At 37.0% G+C, this 12,997-nt stretch overlaps 1 protein-coding gene across 3 annotated transcripts in view; it reads left to right on the forward strand.

The window, feature by feature from the left end:
• Positions 1-12,997, forward strand: part of LOC122531674 (ecdysone-induced protein 74EF-like) — a 70,426-nt gene that overhangs the window by 32,826 nt on the left and 24,603 nt on the right. Inside the window, exons 3-4 of one of the 3 annotated variants that reach the window (XM_043659777.1) lie at positions 2,904-3,071; positions 3,689-3,928. In XM_043659777.1, coding sequence (XP_043515712.1) covers positions 2,904-3,071; positions 3,689-3,928 — 408 coding nt within the window. The remainder of the gene's footprint in view (positions 1-2,903; positions 3,072-3,688; positions 3,929-12,997) is intronic. The other 2 variants (XM_043659778.1, XM_043659779.1) reach the window with 2 other exon arrangements.

Here is a 12,997-nt window from a genome sequence, read left to right on the forward strand (position 1 = left end):
TTATAATATTGAGTAGATAAAATAATTTTTTCTTTCGGTATGTTCGTAGAAATATGAGTCTGCGCAAGTATTCATCACAATCTAATTACAATTCATTCGTTTATAGGAAAAAGGAGATATAATGTAACAATATACTAGTATATAATATATATAATAGTATATATATAGTATATAATATAATATACACTAGTATATAATAATATAACGATATATTAATTGGTGGTTTACTTTTCAATTTACGTAATTTATGCTTCCAAACGGCGCCATGTAACTTCAGTAACGCGCTCCATCGTGACGTGCATTTCCAAAAAGGAAAAAAGAAATAATAGTACAACTAGACTTTGGATTTTTGTGCATTCAGGGGATATCTGAAGTACATATCAGTTATAATATTGAGTAGATAAAATAATTTTTTCTTTCGGCATGTTCGTAGAAATATGAGTCTGCGCAAGTATTCACAATCTAATTACAATTCATTCGTTTATAGGAAAAAGGAGATATAATATAACAATATACTAGTATATAATATATATAATAGTATATATATAGTATATAATATAATATACACTATATAATAATATAACGATATATTAATTGGTGGTTTACTTTTCAATTTACGTAATTTATGCTTCCAAACGGCGCCATGTAACTTCAGTAACGCGCTCCATCGTGACGTGCATTTCCAAAAAGGAAAAAAGAAATAATAGTACAACTAGACTTTGGATTTTTGTGCATTCAGGGGATATCTGAAGTACATATCAGTTATAATATTGAGTAGATAAAATAATTTTTTCTTTCGGCATGTTCGTAGAAATATGAGTCTGCGCAAGTATCCACAATCTAATTACAATTCATTCATTTATAGGAAAAAGGAGATATAATATACTAGTATATAATACAGATACAATATACTAGTATATAATATATATAATAGTATATATAGTATATAATATAATATAATATAATATAATATAATATAATATAATATAATATTACACTAGTATATAATAATATAACGATATATTAATTGGTGGTTTACTTTTCAATTTACGTAATTTATGCTTCCAAACGGCGCCATGTAACTTCATTCCAACGTGCCCCATTCGATACGAAGCGTTCATGTCGGCGAAAACATTAATCGTAACGTGTACGCAACGTGTTGCACGCTTTCGTCGAGACGTCGTAGCTGCGATCACAATAGAAACGCGGAGAAAGCAATGGAAAGGATTGCGCGTTCGTGCAGGCTGGAAACAAAGTGAAATCAATTCGCTTGAGCGGCTCGCGGGCAGATATACGAATCGCGTGCAAGGTCGCGAAACGTCGAATAACCGCCGGCAATTCATTTTTCCCTCGTTTCGTGCAATGGAAAATCGCGCGTTCGATTTTCCATTCGGAAAGACCACCTCCGTTCTCTTCGTCGTCCAATAATAATATTTACAAAGCAGTATCGGCGGTTCGCTGGTAAACAGCCGACAGGAAATCACTTCCGGCCCTGGCTTCGTTTCACTTTCCTCTCTTTCTCTCTCTCTCTCTCTCTCTCTCTCTCTCTCTCTCTCTCTCTCTCTCTCTCTCTCGAGCCAGGCTTTTCATGAGCCAGTCTCGCCGCGAGTAAATCGTTACGCACGTTCCTGTTGACTGTTCGTTCGCTCGGCAATCCCTCCCCCCTCGTCGCTGGCATTAATCGTTCGAGACGACGAGGTGGCGAATGAAAAAAAAAAAAAAAGAGAAAAAAAAAAAAGAAGGCGAAAATTCCTGTTTAGCAGCAGAGCCGGCAATATCGATCCTCCCGATGAAAACAGGCAGATTTCACCGGCCCGGTGCTCACCTGTGCGATACGAGACCACCCGAAAACCTCCCCTCGCCCCTTCTCCTCCCATCCGTTTGCACGCGAGCTTCCTAGAAATACACCCGTACATCGAGTATATAATACTCAACCGTTTCGAATGATAACGCGGCAAGGAGAAAGAAGGTGAAAGAGGTCAGGACAGAAGCCGACGTAACGGCGTCTCGCGTAAAATTTGTCGGGCCCTGCACGTGATTCGGCACTTTGCAAAGCATCGTTGCGTAACACGCGGGGCCACGGGCTCTGTACATACTCGCGAGCGATCCGGTTCGCAAGTACATATACTTGCCTCGCCGAGCCAGTCGATTACCCAGTCGAAATAATGGGTCGTTGCAGAGATCGGTGTGTGTGTGTGTGTGTGTGTGTACCTCCCTTCTGCACACGATTTGCATAACGTTTCGCGACAACGAACGTCAACGGAGCGGAGGTGGCGTCGAACAGTCGAAAGGAAGACGGACAGACAAACATCTCGTTTTAGGGACTGGTTTCAGACGGTTTTGCCTTCTCTCCGTCTGGCTGGGAAGCAGCGGTGAGCACAGAGGGAGGGAGAGAAAGAGACCGTGGGAAGCACGAGCGATATGCATACCCAATGACCGGATGACCTTCGCTCGTTGCATAAAGATGCCTTTAATTGACGGCGCACGCGAAAACACGTTCGCTCTCCTCTGGACCACCTCGAAGACTTTCGTACATATATCGACAGACGATCCTACGAAACTACGTGCCGAATTCCCGATATTGGATTAATTTTGGATTACTTTGATCAGTTGGCTCGATCTCGTAAAACGTCGACGAGCAACGATCGCCGCGATCTCCACCGAAATGGCACGAACTCGCCGCTCGTAAGCTCGATCGATGGATGAACGAGCAGCTCGTTTCGCGTAATTATTCGCTGGAAGCGTGCAAAACGTTTGCAAGATCAACGGGCGCGTATTTCAGTAGTCAGGCCAGGTCACTCATTCTTTTGCTTCTCTTTTTCATCTCATAGGATCAGCCATCTGGACACGATTTGTATCAAACGAAACTCGTATGCATTTCTGTTTCATTGCACGGGGGACAGGAAGCGGATCACTGCCAGCGAGCCCCGCGGACAGCGGAGTCAGCGACGTCGAGTCCAGCACGTCCTCGGGCGGTAACGAGGACGCGAATCTGTTACTGAAAGCCAGGCTCAACCCTAACTCGTCCCTTCAGCCAAGTCTAGCGTCCCATCATTCTCACTTGTCGTCAGGTAAGCGATCGTGTCCCACGTCCAATTACTCCTACTAATTCTTTTTTACGTCTAGACGGATGAGATGATAGTAATCCACAAAATAGACCGATTCGTAGTGCTCTAACTCCATGTCCGATGATATTTCGAGATTGTTTCGATCGACTCGTTTTTATTAACTCGTAATTCATTTCGCCGATGAACTGAAATAACGGTCGGAGTATTTTGAGTAACGCTCGAGTGGTGTTTTGAAACGCGAAATTATGAAAAAATTGTTTCGCAGTGATTTGTACGATTTTTGTGCATTCGTAGAAAATTCGTAGAGCATATCCAACGTACGAAAATGTATGAAATATATTCAAAGTGCAACGTCTGTAATAATATTTGCTAAACTATAACAACGAGAATCGAATGTATTGACTAAATTAAACATAAATGATCTAATTGTAAATGATACCGTTTCCATTGCAGTTTTATTGCAACGAAACGTGTCTGTGAGAATTGAAAAAAATTTAAGTAAACAGATCTAGATTGTATGATAATATTCGTCGTTTAATGGGGGAGGGGAAATTGAGAAGATATTTGTCGTCGCGAGAACAGGAGCGAGTAATTTCTCATTCGATGTCTTTATCTGACAGCAGCACTCGGCAGGTCAGCCTGTCACAGTCCTGGCGTTTATCCGTCGACGGCGGGCTTCCTGCCGCCCTCCTATCATCCTCATCAGCATCATCCCTCCCAGTACCATCCGCACAGAGGGAGCTCGCCTCACCATCAACACGGGAACCACACGATGGGCCCGACAATGGGACCGCCCCACCATCATCACCACCATCAAACGCAGAGTCTACAACACTTGCATTATCGTCAGCCACCTACACGTAAGTTGATCAAACGTTATCTTTTTCCTGCGTTCCTCCTTTTTTTTTCTTTTTTCTTTCTTTTTTTTTTTTTTAATTTTTTTCTTTCCTCCTCTTTTACACGCACAGAGATTACGTGCACAACAATTGACAAAGTGTCTCCGTCTCGGGGTTGCGAGTACGGTACAGTTGCCACATATTTTTCGGGAAATTTATGAATTTCGATCGAAATTCCGCGAAAACATCACGTCACTTTGGTTTGGTTATAAGTAGAAATTACAATTGCATCTTCCGTCTTTTTTTTTCTTTTTCTCTTTTTGGTTTGCGCGTTTTTCTGTCTTTTTTTTTTTTTTTCACACGAAAGCGCGTGAATGAAAGTTAGACGTTCCGTTGACCCCGTTTCCACCGTTCGACGGTGCCAGACGATCCCGATAGTTGGACGAATTCGATCGTAGCCGATCGATGAATTAGTAATTTCAGTATCTCGTGGCGAAAGAGAAGGATTCGACAGTCGTGACGCAACGACGACGCGGCTGAACTTTATTTCGGCTCGCTGGGTATCGATTAATCCCGGACAAGGGTAAAAAGTGTTTCAGTCTCTTAGGTAATTACGCTATTGATAAGTAACTGATAAGTCGCCGGAACAGGGGAAGTGAGAATTCGATTCCATAATACAGTTGTCTCCAAATCCGATATATATATTTATATATTATTTACATATATGTTATATATATTTATTTAAATAAATATATATAAATATATAATATATAATATATATTATATATATATATTTATATTACATTTAAAATATAATAATATACGCTTGATAAGTAACCGATGAGTCGCCGAACAGAGGAAGTGAGAATTCGATTCTGTACTACAGTTGTCTCCAAATCCGATATATATATTTATATATTATTTACATATATATGTTATATATATTTATTTAAATAAATATATATAAAATATATAATATATATTATATATATATATATATATTTATATTATATTTAAAATATAATAATATACGCTTGATAAGTAACCGATGAGTCGCCGAACAGAGGAAGTGAGAATTCGACTCTATACTACAGTTGTCTCCAAATCCGATACATATATATATATATATATATATTTATACATACATTATATATTATATATTATATATATTTATATTATATTTAAAATATAATAATTATATATATTGTATAATAATATATTTAAATATATATAAATATATTATTATATTTATATTTATATAATATATATATAAAACCTTATTTCTATATTTTACGAAAAATCGATCAAATCTCCGAAAACGTAGCTACCGCTGTAATTCGGCAAACTCTAAGAAAAATTACAAATTGATCGTTCTCGCCATTCTAGCGACCAAAATTCGACGTGTCGAATTCTCCAGCAGTGACTGACTCTATTCCCGATAGTGATCGCGACTGAATAAAATATCAAGCTAGTTCCCGATGTCCAACGATAACAATAGAAACGCACAGCGTAGACGCGTAGACGCGGAAACGGCTCGGTATTTTGGATCAACGTGCACGTTTATGCAAATGCGTTCTAAACGTAAACCGTTGGCTGATATATTTCCGGCAGTTCCGTGGAAATAGCTCGTAACACTTTAGCCGAACACAACCGGAGCGGCTTTTGCCGATTCGGCCGCATTACGAATCCTGATAAATACCCCTGATCCGCGCTTGAGAGCCTGTCGTCGTTCTTCTTACGACCGTATAAGCCCTCGGTTTTCGTACGAGATCGTCGCTTTCCCTCCGAAAATTGCCTATTTAAAGTGCAACGAAAAAACTTCGAACGAAGCTTCCGCCACCTCCAGTGTGTGATTTGTTGTGCACGGTGATTCGCGATTTTCTGCGAATTCTCCGCGACGAAACGATCCGATTAAAAACAGCCGGCGCTAGGAATATCGGTCAAGCCAAGCTCGTGCTCGATTTCCACGTAACACCGAGCGATGCCCAGGTGAACGCGTGGCTGGCCAGCTCTCGTCTAGCTGGGCCGAAACGAGATAGAAAAGGACCCGCGACTTCCTCGTGGCAGGTTGTTGATGCAAAGTGAAAGGTGCAGCGAGTTTCCTGTTGCTGCTGCAGCAGTAACAGCAACAGCAGCTTCGGCATAACTGCTGGTTCCATTAGAGAGTGAAGAGCGGGAGGGAAAAAAAAGGCACAGAGGCGCATGGTGGTGTGTGCATAGGCGAGATTCGCCTGGTCTTGTTACACGCTGGTGAATCGTACCTTGTCCTATCTGGTGTCTGAGCCTCGTCATCCATCGTCGGCAGAAGTCGCAACGACGCCCGACATCGGCCGAGCCATTCGTTCTCTTGACCCACTTGCTTTTCCCTGATTCAACGGCCCAGATTCGCTTCCTGGCCGTCGCCGCGCGCGTCGATAGGATCAGCTCGATCTCTTCCGACGTTTCCTTTTCCCTCTCGCTCCGTTTCACGCGGATTTTCTCAACCGCGTCCCCGATTCAACTGTCCACGATTTCCCTTTCGAGGGAACGCTCGCAGAGAAAATCGTCGCTTTTATCAGGTGGTTCAACAGCGAAATGTAAAAACTGAAATTAATAGAGGAAGAACGAGAAAGTGTGCGTGCGCAAGTGTTGTTGTATATAATTAACTGACATGGTTTTAGAGTATGTAATTAGCGAATTGTAAATGCATTGATTGTACGATTAATATGATATTATTATATATATTATATTATATTATTATTAATATAGAGTATATTATATACTCTATATTAATAATAATATAATATAATATAATGTAATATAATATATACTCTACAATAATAATATAATACCCTAATATGTTTTGTTACAGAGTATAGAGTATGTATATAGAGATTAATATGATATTACAATATATATATAATTGATTAACTTAATTAACTTAGCTTTAGCTGAAGTATATAATTGGTGAATGTGACTCTCTGATTTATGTTTAGCAATAATAAAGAATTAATATGATATTATATATTATTATATTATTATTAATATGTAATATTCTCTATATTAATAATAATGTAATAATATATAATATACAGTAATAATATATACTCTGCATAATAATACTATGTATTAATACTACATAATGATAATAATAATACATGATAATAATATACTCTACAATAATAATATAATATATTTGTAGAGTAATATATTCTATTATTGAGTATAGAGTATATATTATATAGAGATTAATATGATATCATAATATAATATATACAATCAATTAACTTAATGAACTTAGTTTTAGCTGGAGTATATAATTGGCGAATATGACTCTCTGATTTATGTTTAGCAATAATAAAGAATTAATATGATATTATATATTATATATATATTATATATACTCTATATTAATAATAATATAATACAGTAATAACATATACTTTACATAATAATACTAATATTAATACTACATAATGATAATAATAATATACTCTACAATAATAATATAATAATATACCCCAACATATTCTATTACAGAGTATAGAATGTGTAGAATATATTATATAGAGATTAATATGATATCATAATATAATATATACAATTAATTAGCTTTAACTGAAGTATATAATTGGCAAATTGTGACTCTCTGATTTATGTTATAGAAATAATATAGAATTAATATGATATTATATTATATGTTTTATTATATTATTATTAACATAGAGTTTATAATATACTCTACAGTAATAATATAATAATGTAATATACCCTAATATTTATATTCTTTATAGAGTATAGAGTGTAGAGTATATATTATATAGAGAGTAATATGATATAATATAATATATACAATTAATTAACTTAGCTTTGGCTAAAGTATATAATTGGCGAATGGTGACTCTGACTTATATTTTCATTGACACGATTGAAGAAATTTTAAGTGAATTTTTTTGACGCTTTCGAACATTTTCCGTTTAAATCTCTCGCAAATACATCTTCCTAAACATCAACAGTTTAACAATTGATCTCGGAATTGGAATCGATTAAACAATTTAACACTGTAACGTTCAAACTATTCAAAACGATCTTGTTTCTGCTAAATTAAATTACTAAAAGCAGAGAAGTTCTCTTTATCAAGAAACACGGTTGTGCAATTAATTAGATACTCAGATACATCGTTACTGTCCACAAATAATATTCCAACAAAGAGGATAAATCGCAAAGAGAAATTGCAGTGTGTCTCGACGGTCAAATCGTTGGATCGTTACGCGATTGCGACAGTGGTTGCGGTTCCTGGGAGATTTTCGAATTTCGAGCCGATCTCGGCCAACGAGCTCGCGGCGAAACCGATTCACCGGCAGAGATTCGGAGAATCAGCGGACGCGAGTCGCGCAATCGCGAAACCCTCCCTTTTCGTCTTGCCGATTCGACAGAACGACAGCTGATTTCGACCGGGATACACACCTGGCTCTGTCGTGATTTCAAACAGCCGTGCTCGAATTGGATCGCCGCCAAGGTTGCGCCTTAACTCGAAACGAGCCACCGAATGGAAAGCTCGTCGAAACGCCGCTCCGCCAGCTGAAATTTCGCTTCCAACCGACTCGTTTATCAATTACACGAGCGCCGCGATTATCAATTACACGAGCCACTGGGCAGGAAATTTCACCGATCTTTATATACTTTTATAACGCCGAGAGATATCGGGGCTCGGATATCGGAATGAAACTTTCGTAGCATGCATTTAATTTCATCGTGCTCGGCGCAGGATTCATTATCCTAGATTTGTAAGAATTATCGATCGTGAAATACAAAAGTTTTCGGAATAAAATTTCGTTGATAGGTATTAACTAATCTACGCACCAAAAAAATTGTTTGTTGTTAGTCAGGATGGAAAATGTCTTTAATTTTCTCCCAGTGATAGATTTATGTGATTCTAGTATGAAAATGAGAACGATTCTCGCATTTTCTTGCTCGAAATTTTTCTAACAAACTTTCAATTTCTTCGTTTCTTTCAGGTTTTTCAATCTTCTTTCAGTCGATGATAAGATAAAATTCAACGTTTATTAGCAATATTAGAATATAGTTCCTCATCGATATTGGTTAAATGACTATATGCGAAAAACGTTCCGTGGCGAACTTTCCCTGATTGAAAGTGTTCCCGAAGCGTGGCTGCGCGTTTAACCCCGTTTCCTTCCTCCTAGCGCGCGATTGGAAACTCTTCTACGTTTTCCTGGTTCACGGTGTGACAGCCTGATCAAATTGAAATATAGCTCTCATCGAACGACTCGTAGAAAGAAGGAAATTTCAATTTCCATTTCTTTCAAATGGCAAATGAAAACAGAATGAGCGTTCAGTTTTCGAGGTTTTTGTTTTCACAGTACGAGAGAACATTCGCAGGTGCTTTTCGCTCTTGAAGCATTTTACCAAGAAGCTAGAAACATACTTACACCTGTTAATTTTCACAAATATACAGTGGCCACAAAAGGCATATCCACCTTTTCCAATGAAGTAAGTTTCATTTTCAAAATGAACTGGCAAATTCATGCTGGCAAATTTTTACGATCGTACGGAAATACTTTTAAATGGCATTAGAACTATCGACGATTCAGGCATAAAATTTCCGTCAGAGATAATAGAGTCGAAAAAAAAGAAAATAGAGAAACTTTGTATTATACAATGGACTATACGTAAACTTTTATTTGTATATTTTACGAAAAATTATTTAATTATATAAATTAATAAATAAATTTTGTTTATATTTAATTTATTTAATTAAAAATATGCTGTTTTATTTATTTTCATTTCATTATTTTTATATAATAAAATAAAATATATCAAATATTAATAAAAATATATAATAAAAATATATAAATATATAAAATATTAATAAAAATATATAAATATATAAAATATATAATATAAATATATGAAATATATTATTTATTTTATTTGATTATTTATCATTTATTTAATTAAAAATATGCTGTCTATAGGACATTTTTTTTATAATGAAAATTATAAATTAGTCATTTTGACCACTTTGGTAGTATCGGGTCTAAAAGTAAACGATAAATACAAGACTGCGTCAATATTTATCGCAGCAGATCGAAGTTTTAATACAAAAAAGCGTGAAATTCGAAACAACCCAATCGTTGTAAACTGCTCAATTGGGACGAGCAGCTGACCGAAAAGAAAATCTGTGCCTCGAACGGAATATCACCGGGCAAGATTCCGTGCGTCGGTGCCGTAATTGTTTAATTACGAACGACCATCTGTTCGATCGCGGTCGTAAAAGATCAATCGTACGGATAAAAAGAAAAAGAAAAAAAAAAAAAAAGAAATTCGCGCGTGGTGACACGGGTAGATCCTCTCGAGAGGCAGCCGACAGAGAGAGAAAGAGAAAGAGAAAGAGACAGAGGGCCGGCTCTGCCGAGTAAAAGTGTGCCGGATTGTATAATCGAACGTGAATAAGCAAAATGTTACGCCATAGCGATTTGGTAACTTTGCGGGGCGCCCCACCAGTGGCGGCCGTGTTCCCATTGCGGTGGCCGACCACGATGGACACGAACGAAAGCCGAGGGAAAATTCAACCTGCTCTTAAAAGGGCCCTTCGATCGCTGGCTGGGTCCGATCGATTTACGACGATATTGCGTTACGCTGCGCAAACACCGCCGGATCACGTTCGATGACGGATAGATCGTATGGTAATTCGTAGACGGAGAGACTGAATCTCATGTCGCGGGTCTGAGCTTTTTGTTGTCTTTCGGAACTTTGGATGTTTTGAACCACCGGTGAATACGTGTTTTCACGTTGGAAAAGAACGACTAGAAACAATGGAGATCAATTGAGCTGAATAATTTAACGCACAGTTGTACGTAGATGCGAACAAAATCAGCGGTGTTGGTATCTGCGGTCTCGATTTCGATGTCTGATATCAATAACGCTGGCGACTGCGGACCGTAACGAGCGACCAAACCGTATACAATAATTCGTCGCTTTCTTTTCGAACTCGTCGGTATGATATATCACCGGATAGAAATTATTGAGAAGTAATAAATTTATTGTTTGTTTTGTCTGTACTTAAATATACTTAAAACTGAGGAAACATTGCAATTTTGGGACAAAAAGTTCTCGACGTGCGTGAAAAAATAAGATAATTCTAAGCTTCAATTATTCTATTTATTTAAAAAAACACGACTAGAATTATTCCATCTCTGCGAATAATCATTTACGTTTATACGTGTGAGAAACCTCTAGATTGCTATATTAAAAAAAAAAATTAAATAATTTTACGTGATGGAATGCATCTACGATCCGGATAATATCGTTCGCGAATACGGAACGTAATTCCACTTCAATGTTTAAAAACCAGCAGCAAGATTTTTATTACGCTGTTAGAATAAAAGTAGTTTTTTACGCAATATGTATCTCCTCTCTTTCACCTGATCCGTTTCCCTCAAACAGGCGGCATTCTGAAATCCGGACTCGGGCCGATGCGTATGCGAACTTTCGCACGTTGCCAAGTGGCCCGCGGCTTTTTTCCGTGATTTTGCCAAAGCAGATTCGACGTCGGGCCACTTCTATCTAGAACAACGTACCAGATAAGCATCGGAAATAGCCTAGGGACTAAAGTGAGCCGCAAAACGTACAACGTAAAATCTCTCTCGGCTTGGCTTTCCGCGTCGTTCCACGATTGATCGCGCCCTTTCAGCTTCCTCCTCGCTGAGGAAGTCTGAGAACACGCGCAACAAGTGAAAGTAAAGAAAGAAAGGGGAATTCTAACGAGAGACAAGCTGTCGGGAACGAACGATACGAAAGGAACGTACAGCTGCTCTCCAAATTAGGACCGCTCGAAGCTCTCGATACGTAAGAGAATTCTAACAGCCAGGCTTGATCGCAAAGTTAACTAGAAAAGCTAAGATATTTCATCTCTCTAGCCATCCGTTGTAACTGTAATTCATATGTGTCATGTGTTTGTTCTGAATTTGTTTTTTTTTCTTTTTTTTTTTTTTGGAACACATGATCAATAGTCAATACAAATTTCAAATATGCTCCAGATATTTTTAGTAGCGTTCGATTCGGGTGAATTGCCACAAAAATACAAGGATATTGGATATGATACAGTACTATTGCGTTAGTCAAAAAAAGTAATTGCAGTTTTTTCTAACAGATGAACGTACACGCATATCTTTGTGGCGCGAGTTTGCACAGCAAAATGAAGAAAGAAGAAAATAAAATAGAAAATATATTGTATTTTCAGTTGTTAATAATCAGCCACAGCAAACGATCGTCATAGGATCTTGTTATACGTTAATTAAAATAAATAGCTATTTTTAATAGCCTCTTAATTAAATCTCGTAATACATATTCATTTAAAGAGTGAACCTCCATATCTTAAACTGTAACTAACTTCAGTTTAAAACTGCAAACTCATTCTGTAATCTTATAGCTGATTCGAGCTTGTTTTGGAAAAAAAGAAAATGCACGATCTCGTTAACAGTTTGTTTATAAATGGGAAATCGAGAAAGTAGAACGTTTCTACTTCCAGAATGGAAGAAAACGCTGTGCATACTAAAAAATTATCGAAGATACCTTAAAATTACGACAGTATCTGAACTGATTTACTAAATTTTACTACTTATTACTTGGAACTCTTTTTTCGTCGAAAAAGATGAGAACTTTGTTGAACGCGGAATCACAAAGTTACTCTGAAAAAGGTAATCGTATATTAATAAATTATAATATATAATATATAAATTATAATATAATATATTATATAATAAATATTAATTTTATTAATAAAATTTTATTAATAAAATTTTTGTTCGTTATGAAAAATTCGCCAAAAAGACGCACAAAGAAACGCAGTTACTTTTTGGCCAACCTAATACTATAGTATTGTCATAATATAACATATTGTAATATTATAGTACTGTTAAATAATAGCTATCTATATCCGATATCGTCCGATATATCGTCTGCATTTATATAATAATTTGAACAACCGCGATAACACAGTATATGCACGTATAGTTGCAAAATTTATGCTTGCGAGCCTAATTCGATGAGTAGTAGGCGCCACCAAACGACCGGAATAGAAACGTGGCAAAG

The sequence above is a fragment of the Frieseomelitta varia genome, unplaced genomic scaffold (assembly GCF_011392965.1).
Source record: "Frieseomelitta varia isolate USP_RPSP 00005682 unplaced genomic scaffold, Fvar_1.2 scaffold_411, whole genome shotgun sequence".
In the NCBI taxonomy this organism is placed as follows: domain Eukaryota; kingdom Metazoa; phylum Arthropoda; class Insecta; order Hymenoptera; family Apidae; genus Frieseomelitta; species Frieseomelitta varia.